The sequence below is a fragment of the Penicillium arizonense genome (genome assembly GCF_001773325.1).
Source record: "Penicillium arizonense strain CBS 141311 chromosome Unknown PENARI_contig010, whole genome shotgun sequence".
NCBI lineage: Eukaryota > Fungi > Ascomycota > Eurotiomycetes > Eurotiales > Aspergillaceae > Penicillium > Penicillium arizonense.
The window spans coordinates 503231-518277 of NW_019173287.1; the positions used below are offsets into that span (position 1 = coordinate 503231).

Sequence of the window (15047 nt, forward strand, 5' to 3'; positions counted from 1 at the left end):
AGGTTCCGTGATTTCCTCTACTTCACTTCTTTGTAGTCAATACTTCGAGCTCTTCTCCCACCAGCGCGCGTCTTCGGACTTCTATCCTTGCTCGTGGGTCACGGAACGACGCGAACCCACTTGTGAGCACAGTATGCGGGCTGTCCTTCACCAGCCTCCATTCATACTTCAACAAGATATGGCAGAGCGCTATCTTGATCTCGGTAGCAGCAAAGAATCGACCAGGACAGGCATACTTCCCGTACCCAAACCCCAGGTGATTTTGGCCCGTTGTTGTGAACGGTGCCCGGGCCTTGTCGGCTCCTTCACGCATTCTCAAGTACCGGTACCCATCGAAGACATCGGGATGAGGATAGATGGTAGCATCCCCGGTGACATCGTTAGTCACCATAACAGGCGTTCCTGTGGGAATCTCAGTGCCATTGGCCAACTTGATAGTCTGCCGGGTAAAGCGCGAAAATGAAGCTAAGATAAATGGTGAGCATGCACGCAGATTGGACGGCTGAGGACGCATACCGGTCGTGATTGGATGCAGTCGCTGGCTCTCTTTCAAAACACTATCAAGGAGCTTTAGTTGGTTCAGTGTCGAGGCTCGCCATCCATTCTCCCCGAGGGCGGAAATAACCTCGTCCCGGAGGTCCTGAATCAAGTCTGGCTGCTCGCATAGGTTGATAAGCACCTTGGTCAAGAGATCGGCGCTGGAGTGGATGGACGCATTCGCCAGTCTTAGCTGCACCATGGCTGCATCATACTTATTGCCGCTGGCGAAAGCGTCGACCCAGGCAACGCTGGAGAACTTCTCATTGTGCGGATTCTTTCTTGATTCTTTTAGAGTAGAATCAATCAGTGTCCGTGCAGTTCTGATCTCTCGCCGGAGTTTCTGGCATGGAGGGAGAAACCAGTGAAGGACGGGCCGAAGCACAGCAGGGCACTTGTGGAGCGCTAGTATTGCGTGGTGTCGAATGATGGTGAAATTGACCACTGTCTCCAGCCAGGCTGGGTTACGGCACAGCGGTTCGCCCACGAAGACGAGAGATGAGACTTTCGCGATCAACCCCAGCATGCTGGGAAGCAGTGTCACCTCGTGCCAGTCTACATTGGTCGAGATTAATTGTGATTTTCTCGGGATTCCCCTTGGGAGGTTTGCTTTGACCCACCTGATGAATCTGTCCAGGTATCTACCATAGCCGCAGACACTTCATCCGAGAGGGGAGGCATCAACTGTTCTATCAAAACAGGAGTCAGTGGTGGATGAGCTGACCGTAAGAGGGAAATAATCACCTAGTTCGCGTGTGATGACGGAAATGGCATCGCGAAGAATCGTATTGTGAAGATTCCCCAGAAACATCGACTCGAAACCTGGTATCTCTGCCATAAAGTCCTCGGACAAGTAAGCTGGCGCCTGATATTCTCCCACTACTCAGACCGCACTCACCTCGATCATCGCCCTGTAATGGTCCAACAGCTTTTCATCTTTGAATTCCTCGATGAAGGCCCCAGACACAACTAGTTTTGGCCCCAGGTCGGTGACCACGCCAAAGACGGGCGACTGTGGTACCCTTTAGTCTCCATTCGCACCATGGTGCAGTTGGTTATGGAACATACCTTTGCAAACCCAGCTTGCAGATACTCGGGACCGTTCTGTTGGAATCTTCTTTGCGCGAAGACATCAACAATTTCCCAGGGCTTTCGAGAATTGACGCTGGGGAACCCGTCGAATCGGTAGCCGTGTAGTCTCGATCGAATGAAATACAGGCCGACTGCAAGCGCACAAGTCACCCATAGAGCCCCTGTGGAAGCATCTTCGAACCTGATCATAGTGGGAATGCTCTAAAAATACAAACCGTGTGAAAGGACACTCGAAAGAACACTCCGGGCCCAACCAGGTTCGCGGTGGACTAACAATAGGGAATTCAATCAACCCCCACAAACAGCCTGTGTGACTTCCTACAACTCATCCTGTCAGGGAGTCAAGCGACACCGTGCTGGCAGCAAGGGATGACGCTGTAGCACCAACAGACCAAGTAGAGAGTGAAGTCTGCGCCCCTTGTTTTCGATTTGCTGAATGTACCGGCAGCGCTAATGCAACCATATCAATAGCGTGTCATGATCTGCGCAGATCAGCTAGCACCATGCTCCCAAGCAGATTTGTACTGGTTTTCCGAATTGTGGATTTCATAGATTGTGACGCATCGTGCAGGCAGATCACAAACGGTTTGATCATTTTAATGCCTCAAATGTGGGTCGAAGGTGTTCACCTCATTCTCAGCTCCTCGAGACCCGCTGCTTTTATGCACCATATCCTTGTCACCTCAGTGGCAAACTGAGATGTATCTTAAGATCTCCCAATGTTAAATCATATTACTTCTTTGATTTTTCGTAAATTTATTGCTTTTGCTTTACTAGTACAGTAGTGGCTGCAGGGTCGCTTTGAGACCTCAATTAGCCAGTTGTCTCTCTCTCACTAGCGAGATACATGCTGCAGACCTAGCACTCCAATAGTGGAGCCGGCTTCTTTATCCAAGGGGAATAGCACCAATTACTGTGGAACCATATGCAAAGCAAAACCAATTCTACTGTCCATCTGCTAGTTCTTCAAAAAGACATGCACTGTCTCTAAATGGCTCTCAATCAAGGTCTCGTCGAAGAGATTGGCCCAATGGTCTTCATGAGTACTATGCATGACGAGCTCCACATGCCAAACATCTTGCACAATCACCCCGGTAAGCTCAAATATCAATCACAGACGATGGTGTCCTTGCACTCGGTCAAATCCGTATACTTAGACAGCGGTCACAAAATAATCTCTTCTTTCCGTCGACGGACGTGGATCCTAGCCGTCGGATCTGGAAACAGATGAATGCCCTGGCTCCAGACACTCGGTGACTGCTCCCCCCTGTGTTCAAGATCATACTTGAGAAGGATATTGCACAGGGCTGCTTTGATCTCGGCTGCGGCGAAAAACCGCCCCGGACAAGCATGCTTCCCGTATCCGAACCCCATGTGATTCTGCGTCGACGATACCAGTTGGTGCTGGCCCTCTTGCCCCGATATCTGCCGTAGCTTACAGAATCGGTAGCCGTCGTATCGCCGGGGATCCGGGTAAATCTCAGGATCCCACATGGTGTGGGCAGACACCATGAGACTCGTGCCTCGGGGAATACGGAGACCATCAGACAGGTACATATCGCTCTGCGCAATGCGTCCCATGGATACTGTCAAAGCATGCCTGGATTAGTTTGTCATGGCCAAACTGGGGGCAGGAGGAAGGGCTCACTCACGCAATCTGTTCGGTGCCAGGCGTTGGCTTTCCTTCAGTGCGCTGTCCATTAGCTTGAGCTGGTACAAGGCAGCCCTGGTCCATCCCTGTTTACCCAGCACGGATACAGCTTCTGCCCGGATATCTTGTATTAGCTCCGGATGACTGCAGAGATCCATGAGCACTTGCGCCAAGAGGTTGGAGGTTCCATGGATAGCGGCGAACGAGAGCAGCAGCTGTGCGGCCACGGCATCATACGGTTGGTCGCCATAATAATCCTCCAGCCAGTCGATGATATCCTCACGAGACGGCGGAGGCTTTCCCTGAGCAACCCGGCTGGCCCTCTCCGCTCGTCTCTGAGCCACCAAGGGCTCCAGTATCTCTCGTGCTTCGACAATCTGAAGCTGCAGCGCTTTACATGCGGGCAAGAACCGTGCCACTATGGGTCGTAGGAAACTGGGCCAAAAGTGGAGTGCCTGTGCTGCTCGGTAGACGTTGTGCGTGTAGGTGATGATAATGCTGTGCCACTTGGGATCCCGGCAATTTCCTTGTCCTATAAACGCTTTGGACGCCATCTGCGCGACGAGTTTGAGAGCTGTTTGACTTACGCTGACCTCGTGCCATTCTTTTATCAGAAGCGAGAAAACAGTTAGAATTCATACCAGGACATCTGCCAATCATGCTTTCGCGGCTCACCGGGGTCATCGGTCCAGGTTGCGGATAGTGCGTCCGTAACCTCTACAGACAAGTCCTCTGTCATATATGCTACTCAGATAAGTAATATTAGCCATGGACTGGGTTGCACAAGAGTCCAGTTGGACGATGAAAATACCCAGTGCTTGTGTCAGGTTGGTCTTGAGAATCGTGTTCAACGGGTTTCTTGGATCCAAGATCAATTTGAACGGCTCGAAACCTGGAATGTCGGGGTGAAACTCCTAAACAGTGGAAGCTTAGTAACGACAACTAGGCATTGGACATTGAACAAGACGAACTGAGGCAATGAAATGGTCCAGGCTGAGTCTGTCATCGCTGCGAACCTCTCGAGCGTATCGAGGTGACAAGACCAGCAAGGACCCGTTGTCAGTGAGAATGCGAAAGGCATCAGGAGACTAGCATGACAAGGGAAGTTCAGCATTATACTCTAAATAACATAGTTGGTCTCACACACACCTTCTCAAAGCCGTTCTGTAGAAGTCGTGCCGCGTCTGAGCGAAATCGCTTCTTCGCCTTGGTGCGAAAGATATCCCAGGCTCTTCCACCATTGATCACCGTCAAGGTTGATGGGAAAAGGTGTGGCGAGACAACGAGAAGAGCCAAAGGCACCAGGAACGAGATGATGGCCACTGCCCAGGCCCAGTTGGAACCCAGAGACATGTTGTCCATGTTGTCTCAAGGTCGCTAAGTTCAGGTATTAGCTACTATTATTACGCATCGGGTGAGCAGTACAAGAATGAAAAATATATGGAAATACCTGAATGCCCGACTCCACTATTTCCTGCAAAGTGCATCCTTGGATTGACGCCTGCATATGCATGTAGGCCCTGAGATGTCCACCGGCGCCATAGTTCCTCACCGCTGCTTGGACCCGAGTCTGGCCATTCTGTGGCTGCTTTATGGAGTGGGGATAATGCTTCGCAACTAGTTTGTGATCTGTCTATATCCCTAAAATTGGTCTATAGGTCGGTTTTCGTCATTCTTTCGATAGTTGTAATGTTGACGGGATGGTGGCAGTAGCTGAGGAAACACTGCATTTTACATATCTACATACTCTCGGTATAGCTACAGCCGCCCGACTGCAAATGAACTTGATCTCAGATTTCACGCTTCCCCCCCTCAACATAAATCCACAATGAAAGCAACAGAGCCTGTTGCCATTATTGGCACAGGATGCCGCTTCCCCGGTGGCGCTTCTTCTCCTGCGAAACTGTGGGAACTTCTCCAAAACCCCCGTGATATTGCGCGCAAAGTTCCGGCCAATCGATTCAATATCAACGCCTTTTATCATCCAGATGGAGATCACCATGGCACAACAAACGTCCAGGAATCCTACTTCTTGGACGAGGATATCACAGCCTTTGATGCGGCCTTCTTCAATATCTCGCCAACGGAAGCGGTGGCGATGGATCCGCAACAGCGATTACTCCTAGAGACAGTGTATGAATCGCTTGATGCGGCGGGGTTACGAGTGGATGCGCTGCAGGGCTCAATGACCGGGGTGTTCTGTGGTGCCCTTCGCACCGACTACAATCAGATCCAGGCCATGGATCCCCAGGCATTCCCAGCGTATATGGTCACGGGCAACTCACCGTCAATCATGGCCAATCGTATTTCTTACTACTTTGACTGGCACGGTCCTTCCATGACAGTTGATACCGGATGTTCTTCAAGTCTACTGGCTGTTCATCTCGGAGTCGAAGCTTTGCAGAACGAGGACTGTTCCCTGGCGGTGGCAGTAGGGAGCAACTTGATCCTGTCACCCAATGCCTATATCGCAGACTCTAAAACACGGATGCTGTCCCCTACAGGCCGGAGTAGCATGTGGGACAGCAAGGCTGACGGCTATGCACGAGGCGAAGGGGTGGCTTCGGTGGTTTTGAAACGGCTGCAAGACGCAATCATCGACGGGGATCCCATCGAATGCGTGATCCGCGCCTCCGGGGCAAATTCGGATGGGCGAACGATGGGGATCACGATGCCTAATGCCAAGGCACAGCAGTCATTGATCCTCGCTACCTATGCACGCGCGGGTTTATCTCCTCAAGACCGGCCCTCGGATCGGTGCCAGTATTTCGAGGCCCATGGGACAGGGACCCAGGCCGGAGATCCCCAGGAAGCAGCCGCAATCAACTCAAGCTTCTTTGGGCCTGAATCCGTTCCAGATCCGATCAATCGACTGTATGTGGGATCTATCAAGACAATAATTGGACATACAGAGGCCACTGCTGGACTGGCAGGATTGATTAAGGCTTCCCTGTCGCTGCAACACGGGATGATCGTTCCTAATCTCCTGATGCAGCAGCTTAATCCAAAGGTAGAACCGTTTGCCGCTCAGCTATGTGTTCCCACGGAGTGCGTCCCGTGGCCTGCAGTCCCAGATGGCTGTCCCCGCCGGGCCTCTGTGAACTCCTTCGGCTTTGGGGGTGCCAATGTGCATGTGGTCCTAGAAAGCTACACTCGCCGGGAGTTCAGCCCGTCCCACAACATGCCCTCCAGCCTGCCCTTTGTCTTCTCTGCTGCCTCTGAGCGGACACTCACATTCGTCCTGGAGTCCTACGCGACATTCCTCCGAGAACGCGCACCAGTCAGCCTCGTTGGTCTGGCGGTGTCCTTGTGGACTCGACGTTCCACTCATCGCCACCGCCTGACGCTAATGGCGCATTCGCTACAGGGATTACAAGATCAGATCGATGCCGAACTCAGTCGAAGGGCCACGGGTAAACCCGCCTCCATCGTCTCCAGGTCCAGCAGTCGGCCCAGGCGCGTCATGGGCATCTTTACGGGCCAAGGAGCCCAGTGGCCGCAAATGGGGCTCGATCTGGTTGAGGCAAGTCCTCTCATTCGACAATGGATGGCCGATCTGGAGGAAGCTCTGGATAAACTCCCTCTGGACTTACATCCGCGATTTTCTCTTCTCGAGGAATTGTCACGACCGGCATCTTCTTCGCGCGTAAACGAGGGCTTTCTTTCTCTCCCCTTACGGACAGCGCTGCAAATCATGCAAGTCAACATCCTTCGTGCGGTAGGCAATGAGCTTACCATTGTTGTCGGCCACTCTTCCGGGGAGATTGTAGCAGCCTATGCTGCGGGTGTGCTGACGGCCTCAGATGCAATCCGCATTGCGTACCTTCGGGGAAGAGCCATTGATGAGTCACGCGATTCGACAGGCCGGATGATGGCCGTCAATCTGACGTGGCAGCAGGCACAGACCATTTGCGCTTTAGAAACCTATTCCGGACGCATAAGCGTTGCCGCCGCTAATTCCCCGTCCAGCGTCACCTTATCCGGTGACGCAGAGTGCCTGCGGGAGTTGGAGTGGCTGCTGAAGAGCCTGGGCCTCACTCCGCGTATGCTTCGAGTGGACACCGCATATCACTCTCCCTATATGAAGCCGTGCGCAGACCCATATCGCGAGGCAATGCAAGCCTGTCCTGTCGCGCTGACAGCGTCTGTCGCGCGCTGGTACTCTAGCGTCTACCCCGGGGAGGTCATGACTGGGCATGGCCAGAAGGAACTGACGGGGGAGTACTGGGTCGAGAATATGCTGCGTCCTGTCCAGTTCTCCCAGGCGCTGGAGGCCGCCGTACGAGAGGCTGGACCACCAGATGTCATCGTCGAGATCGGGCCACATCCAACACTGAGAGGGCCCGTCCTACAAACCTTGTCCAAAATGCACTCGGCCCACTCAACAATTCCTTACCTTGCCCTTGCTGAGAGAGGAAAGCCCGGCCTCGATACATGGGCAATGGCCCTGGGATCGTCCTGGGCGCACCTCGGCCCCAATGCCATCCGCCTCACAGACTATGTCTCACTCTTTGACCCAGACCAGTCGCCTGTGCCGGTAGATTCGCTACCATCCTACCCTTTCGATCACTCCCAGACTTACTGGGCGCAGTCGCGAATATCACTGAACTATAGCCATCGTGTTACACCTCCCAACGCGCTCCTCGGTGCTCTCAGTCCGGAGAACGGAGCAAAAGAGTTCCGTTGGCGAAACTACCTGCGGCCAGAGGAGCTGCCCTGGTTGGCAGACCGTCGTTCCGGATCGAGACCGGTCTTCCCTGAGACTGGATATATATCAATGGCACTGGAGGCAGGGATGATAGTGGCACAGACCCAGGGACTGCGCTTGCTGAATGTCAAGGATTTAGCCGTCCACACTCAGCTCTACATCCAGAACGATCCCATCGGCACGGAGGTGCTTGTTACCGTGGGTGGTATTCACTCGCATGATGGAGTCATTGCTGCTCTGTTCTGCTGCGAGGCTGCTGTATCTGGAAAGTTCGTCCAGTGTGCAACAGCCAAGATGATCATGCATCCAGGGGATCCAGATCGTGCTCTCCTACCCCCACAAGGCCAGCTAGCTCCGGCCTTAGGGCCCGTGGACATCACTGAATTCTATGACAGCCTGCGTCGCGTTGACTATCACTGCACTGGCTCGTTCTCTGGGTTGATAGGGCTCCGACAACGGCGTGATCTCGCCGCCGGAACTGTGCTGGTACCCTCGAGAGATTCTGACCAGCCTATTACTCTTCACCCGGCCATTTTAGAGCTTGCTATTCAAACAATGATTGCTGCGATGGGTGCGCCCGAAGAGACGCTGCTGGCAGGCCCTTTCCTGTTCAAAAACGTCGACAGTACCTGGGTCAATCCTGTGTTATGTGCTTCTAGTGGACAGGGAAAGGAAATGACGGTGGCAAGCTATCTGACCCATGTCGATGGAGATCAGATCCGCGGTGATATCGACATTTTTACGATGAATGGGGAAAAGGCCGTCCAGCTCGAAGGTGTTTGCCTCGTATGTCAGCCATCTGGGAATGCACCGAACGATACGCAGGTCCTTTCCCAGACCGAGTGGGGGCCGCTTGAGCCCACTCTGAAGAAGACATCACGCCTATTGCCCGCGGTTCCTCTCCAGCTACACTCTCTCCGAGAGGAGCTTGCGCTACTGTATCTCAAGCAGGCCAGCAATGGACTGACGGACTCGGAGCGAAGCGGATTGGATTGTGATGGTGCTCGTCTGCTTGCATGGATGAGCCAATGCATTGCGAATGCTCGCCAAGGATCAGATCCCGTAGGCACATCCGAATTGTTGGATCAGAAAATTGAGACCTTCACGGCTCGAGCGAGCCCGTCAATAAAGGACCCTGGTCTCAGGGCGATTGCTGCTGTGGGCCAGCGACTGCCTCGCGTCCTGCGCGAATCGGGTCCTCAAAGAGAGGCCTGGCTGGCCGTCGACGAGGAAAATCAATATCTGGAGGACGACGTGCAGGCCTCGTACCTGGTAAATGAGCTCGTATCTGTCGTCAGCCAGACGTGTTTCCGCTTTCCACAGATGAACATCCTCCAGATCGGCCAATTTGGAGGTCATGTTCACTCTGAATTGAGGAAGATGGGACGGAGTTACCGGTCGTTCACTTATGCAGCGCTCTCCGTTCCTGGCTTACGGGTGTCTGGGGATGACCTTGAGCGATCTGGCGAGGTGTCGCACAAAATCTTGGACGTCAATCGGGACCCTATCGAGCAGGGCTACCGGGAGCAATCCTACGACATGGTCCTAATCACAACTGCGGGATTCCTGCGAGAGGCCGCGGTGGCCCATATCCGTCGCTTGCTCAAGCCTGGTGGATTCCTGGTCCTACTGGTGCGAACGAATCCCAGTATCACATATTTGAATCTCCTATTCGGCCCTCCGGTGAGATGTATTGAGACCGGGAAAGGCTACTGCTCTGGTGAGCAGGTCACCACCAGGGACCACTGGGTTGAGCTACTGTCTAATAACGGGTTCTGTGGCTTGGAGTCGCTCGATGCGCCCCGAGAAATTGCAAGCCTCGAGGACTTCTCACTGCTTCTCTGTCGGACCCCAGACAGCCACGCGGAACCATCGCGCCGCGGAGCCCTGCTGTTGCTTGGCGGTGACGCCGAGGAGGTCGACTGCCTCATGTCAGAACTTGCTGGATTGGTGCAGGGCGAATTTGTTCAAGTTTTTCATGCACTGTCCCTGGATTTAATTGAGGACGACGATCTGTCTGAACTGACCGTTCTGTGCCTCGCCGATGGTCGAGATCTGACCGATGCTAGCCTGAGCGAGCTGCGGAGACTGATTACAGTCAGTAAGCGGACGTTATGGGTGACGTCTGAGAAGATCGATCACCCTGATGCTGGACTGGCGAAAGGTCTCCTTCGCGGCATCCTGGCCTCTGAAAGACCGTCCTGTCAGCTGCAGCTGCTACATATCACAGATCCGGCTGGAGTGTCAGCGGAAATCTTGGCAACCGCTCTTGAACGCTTTGTTCGAGCCAGTGCAGGTCAAGAAAGTCCTAATTCGTGCGGACTGAACAGCATTGAGCCCGAAATTCAATATGACGGCTCTATGTTCCGTATTCCTCGTCAATACCATGACCATTCTACTGGGCTGCGCCATCTGGCCAGGAGCCAGAGGGTGACAGACTGTGTGGACCTCAGCAAGGGAGTAGTACAGGTTCTCCCTGCGACCGCTGACAGACCTTGTGAAGGGTTCCGCCTTCTCTCGATGGCTGATCCGCCGGTAACCACAAGCTACGGACCGACTCTTCATCTGCGAGTGCGCCATTCCAGTCTCGCCGCTTTACGGGTAGCAGGGGCCATATTCCTACGGCTGGTCATAGGGCGGGACGTTAGCAGCAACAAGAGAACGATCGCTCTGTCGTCCCACATTGCATCTCAGGTCATCGTCCCGGAATCCTGGGCGTGGTCAGTGCCAGACACGGTGTTGGAAGCCCACGAGCAGTCTTTCCTCCGCGCCACAGCGGCTGCTCTGTTGGCGGGATACCTGGTCGAACAAGCCCCACAATCCGGGACGCTTGTGGTGCACGAGGCTGACCGGGTCCTCCAGTCTATCTTCCACCAAATACCGACCCGACGCAATGGCAAAGTCGTCTTCAGCACCAGCACAAGCAACCCGGACAAAGGGAGACCGACATTGCTCCTGCATGAGCATAGCACTGCGCGGCAACTGTCTCACGTACTTCCCTCGGATGTGTCGGTCATGGCGGTCCTGCATCGCCGTGGACAGGGTATATATGAGCGTATGCTATCGCTTTTGCCTGAGGATGCGGCACGAATCCATGTAGAGGATTGTTACCTTCCCTCTGCATCAATAGGGCCGACCAATGGGGATGATTCGTCGCTCATAGCCAAGGCCTTCCTAACCGCCTGCTTAGTGGCGTACACTGGCCGCGAGGCGCTCCCACTGAATTCCGTGAATTTGTTGCCAATCAATAGGGTTTCTGAGTACCCCACCATTGATTGCCAGGAAGTCATTGTAGATTGGGACTCTCCGACCCCGGTGCTCGCCCAGATACCGACTGCCAGTTCCCAGGTGCAGCTGTCGGAGAAGAAAACCTACATACTCGTAGGTCTAGCCAGCGGACTAGCCCATATTGCTTGTCTCTGGCTGGCAGCACACGGGGCGAAATGGATCCTTCTCGCTAGCTTTAGTCCGGAGCCAGATGCGTGGTGGTTGGAAGAGGTTTCTCGACGAGGAATGCGCATAGCGGTCTCGACAATGTAAGTGACGCACCCAGGTATTTTCATCTGCACACGCAAGCTAATCGATGCCAGAAACCTGACCGATGGCGTTTCTGTCACCAGTTTGCATCAAAATATCCCACATGCGTTTCCCCCGCTAGTAGGAGGAGTGCTAATTGAGCCACCGCCTCTACCCGACTGCTCCTTGTCCCAGCTCACCGCGGGACTACTCCAGGGCCATCTACATCCGGTTTTGAGGGGGTTGCAGCAGCTAGACGAGCTCCACAAGACCCCAACCCTGGACTTTTGGGTGCTCATCGGATCTATTGCAGGAATGCTAGGCCACCCGGATCAGGCAATGGCTGCGGCTATGTCCGAGAAAATGGCCTCGCTGGTCCGCCACCGTCGGGCCCAGGGCAGGCCGGCGAGCCTAGTACATCTGGGTGAGATCTACGGCATTGACAGTTTCTCTCCCAGGCAGCACCCTTGGTGTGGTCCGGTGACCGTATCCCAGCGGGATGTCGACGAAATACTCGCCGAAGCTATCCTTTGCGGGCGCTCAGATTCCACTTACAACGCTGAGTTCATCGCGGGCCTTCGACATCAGAGCTTGCAGAGCGGTTGTATGGCGTGTCCGGTGCCAAAGCTGTGGCCATTCTACTCCTACACGGCCACAGCGAGTCACGATCAACTGCCTCCATCGCTTGAGACCCGGTCGACCAAGGATCTTGTGGCTGCGGCGACCAGCTTGGAGGAGAAGGCCGAGGCAATCGCGAGCCGTCTCATGGACAAAATGCGGGCCAGCTTGAACTTGACTGCAGATGCACCGCTCTCCTCCGACACGCTGATTCCAGAGCTCGGAGTCGACTCGCTTATCGCTGTTGAGCTACGTCAATGGTTTACAAAAGAATTGACCGTCGAAATAGGGGTTGTGTTAATTCTAAGTGGCGCATCTGTGGGTGAATTAGCGTATGCAGCTGCTTCGAAGCTCTGCAATGACAGCGTGGGACGCTCAAAATAGTATTGGCTTAGGGTAGATCTGTATAATAGTGCGAATAGATGGCGTGGCTTGCTTGTTTCTCAATAGTCTACTGCATGTTACTTGTCTCGTGCAGTGTCGATCAAAATCATACCAGGAGGACTTTAGCTTGCATCAGGCGGTCTGGGAATCTCAGCTCGTACTTAAAGAGCGCAAAGATTCTCCTGCAGGACAAGGTTCTGCATATTTATCAGTGGATAGACTGTAACACTATCGATATGGAGCCACACAGCGAGACAGACCTAGTCAGCTTTGCTTTTAGTGGTCCTACCACGTTTGACCCATCTAAGCCCATCTATATTGACGCCCGGAATCCCTCGCGCGCTTTCAATGCCATACAATTCCGACGGCTGGTGCGATCACTCATTACTGGCCTCAGAGCCCGGGGTGTGGAACGAGGCGATTGTGTCCTCGTGCAGCTGGAGAATAGTGTAATCACACCGGAGCTCCTATGACTATGACATGTCCCTAACATTAACGTAGGTCATACACTCTGCCCTTTTCTTCGCCATCGTCGGTGCCGGAGGAGTTTATATGGGCTGCGACGTGGATAGTCCCCCACATGAATTGACTCATCTGCTTCGTCTCGCCGAGCCTCGGTTGATTATCACTGCTCCGGGTGCCTTATCCAGAGCACTGGAGGTGTGCAGTCTGCAGGGAATCTCCTCGAGTCAAGTTCTTCTGGTGGATGAGCACTCCATCGAAAACATAGTCCAATTTGCACACGGCCAGGCGGAGCACACGGAGGATCTCAATCCCCAGACAGCCGACCTGTCTATCCGCCTGGAGAATCTGCTCCAGTACGGGGAGTCCGACTGGCTTCGTTTCGAAGATAGCGAACAGAGCAAGGGGACGCCGGCTGCCATGTTCCTAACCAGTGGTACCAGCGGGCTCCCCAAAGCCGCGATTCGAACCCACCACACGATCATTTCCCACCATCTGAGCGTCCACTATCAAGTGCCGTACCCCGTCGTCCGTCTGATGGCACTGCCAATGTACCATTCCTTCGGCGACTTCTGGACCAACATCTTCCCCATCCGGTACGGCGAGCCTCTGTACGTTCTTCCGCGCTTCGATATCTCCGCTTTCCTCGAAGGCGTCCGCCAGCACGGCATCTCGGAGACGTACATGGTTCCCGCCATAGTCCATATTCTGAACAAGTCCTCCTTGCATGTAGCCGAGAGCTTGTCCTCCCTGCGCTATGTCGGTATTTCCGGTGCCCCCATCGACGGGTACTCTATGCAGCAATTCCAGCGCCTCCTGTCACCGGACGCTGTAGCGGGAAATCTGTGGGGTATGTCTGAGGTGGGAGTGGTGTTCCAGAATCGCTATGGGGTAACACCACAATTTGGTAGTGTGGGGACTCTGCTGCCCGGATACGAGCTGCGCTTTGTCGATCCCGACACGGGCGAAGATGTCGGCGGGACGTCAGACTCTCCTGGAGAGTTGTATGTCCGTGGGCCGGGACTCCTCTTGGGATATAAAGGGCGGACCGATGGCAAAGACGAGCAAGGATGGTTCCGGACCGGAGACATGGTGCATGCGCGAGACGGAAATTACTATGTCACCGGGCGGACAAAAGATCTCATCAAAGTGCGAGCGCAAGTTACCCAATTCTCTAAGCTCAGTTCTTTCCTTTTCCTTTTCCTTTTCCTTTTCCTTGTCCCTTTCCTTGTCCTTTTCCTTGACCTTCTCCTTGTCCTTGTTTCCCCTCCATGACATCAGATGCAGTAGATGATAGACTAACATGTCGTGCTTGATTTAGGTACTCTGTCGCCCCTGCAGAAATTGAAGGGATCCTACTGAAGGACCCGGGTGTCAAGGACGCAGCTGTGATCGGGGTCATGCTCCCAGATGGCAGCAGCGAGGTCCCCCGAGCCTATGTCGTCCGCACTGGCATATGCCCCGAGATGACGGCGGATCAAGTGGCAAGCCTGATTAAAGACCAGCTGGCCAGCTATAAAGCCCTGGATGGAGGTGTGATCTTTGTGGACGAGATTCCACGGACGGGTATTGGCAAGCCCCATCGAGTGAAGCTCTCACAGTTGGATCGTCAACGGGAGAAGATTGCCTCCATTCTTGGTCTGTCTGTTGCTGTGCAGTGATTGCACGCTATTGAGGTCTCCTCGATGCGGGTTGCCCAGTGACTACAATTGAACCATGGGGGGGATTTCTTTGATAAAGAGACAGAGGTATTCCAATGGATAGAGGCGGCCCTCTACCTGAAACACGTATTCCGTCATAGTTCACTTGAAGCACAGGTATTTGCTTGTAGCACATCAAGTCAGTAAAGCAAGGCGTGGAAATAGATTCAAAGGGTCATGATAAAAGGGGGGTCAATGGGCAGCATCCGAAGCAATCAAAGACCTATATCGTGCATACACATGCATGCAAAGCCCTAGAACCCTAAATACCAAGAGAAGTCAGACCCAAAATGGCGTACAAGGGCAAACTAGCAGCACGTGTGGCAGCAGAGTTCTCACATAGACAAGCTCCTTTTTCTTGCCGATGCACACGTGCATC

General features: G+C 53.8%; 3 protein-coding genes across 3 annotated transcripts; 1 reads left to right on the forward strand and 2 right to left on the reverse strand.

The window, feature by feature from the left end:
* Positions 1-22: 22 nt before the first annotated feature.
* pyr9 (cytochrome P450 monooxygenase pyr9) lies at positions 23-1818 on the reverse strand (the record flags this gene model as incomplete). The annotated part of the gene is made up of 5 exons (XM_022632184.1): positions 23-1092; positions 1158-1226; positions 1282-1381; positions 1436-1549; positions 1606-1818. 5 exons carry the CDS (start codon positions 1816-1818, stop codon positions 23-25), a joined length of 1566 nt encoding a protein of 521 aa, XP_022488019.1.
* A 975-nt stretch (positions 1819-2793) lies between these two features.
* pyr3 (cytochrome P450 monooxygenase pyr3) lies at positions 2794-4633 on the reverse strand (the record flags this gene model as incomplete). The annotated part of the gene is made up of 6 exons (XM_022632463.1): positions 2794-3229; positions 3278-3884; positions 3956-4024; positions 4092-4194; positions 4252-4368; positions 4430-4633. The coding sequence occupies 6 exons, from the start codon at positions 4631-4633 to the stop codon at positions 2794-2796; spliced, it is 1536 nt and encodes a 511-aa protein (XP_022488026.1).
* Positions 4634-5108: 475 nt separating this feature from the next.
* Positions 5109-14629, forward strand: pyr2 (non-reducing polyketide synthase pyr2; the record flags this gene model as incomplete). Its single annotated transcript, XM_022632403.1, has 5 exons — positions 5109-11524; positions 11579-12454; positions 12643-12955; positions 13008-13972; positions 14290-14629. 5 exons carry the CDS (start codon positions 5109-5111, stop codon positions 14627-14629), a joined length of 8910 nt encoding a protein of 2969 aa, XP_022488023.1.
* Positions 14630-15047: the final 418 nt, after the last annotated feature.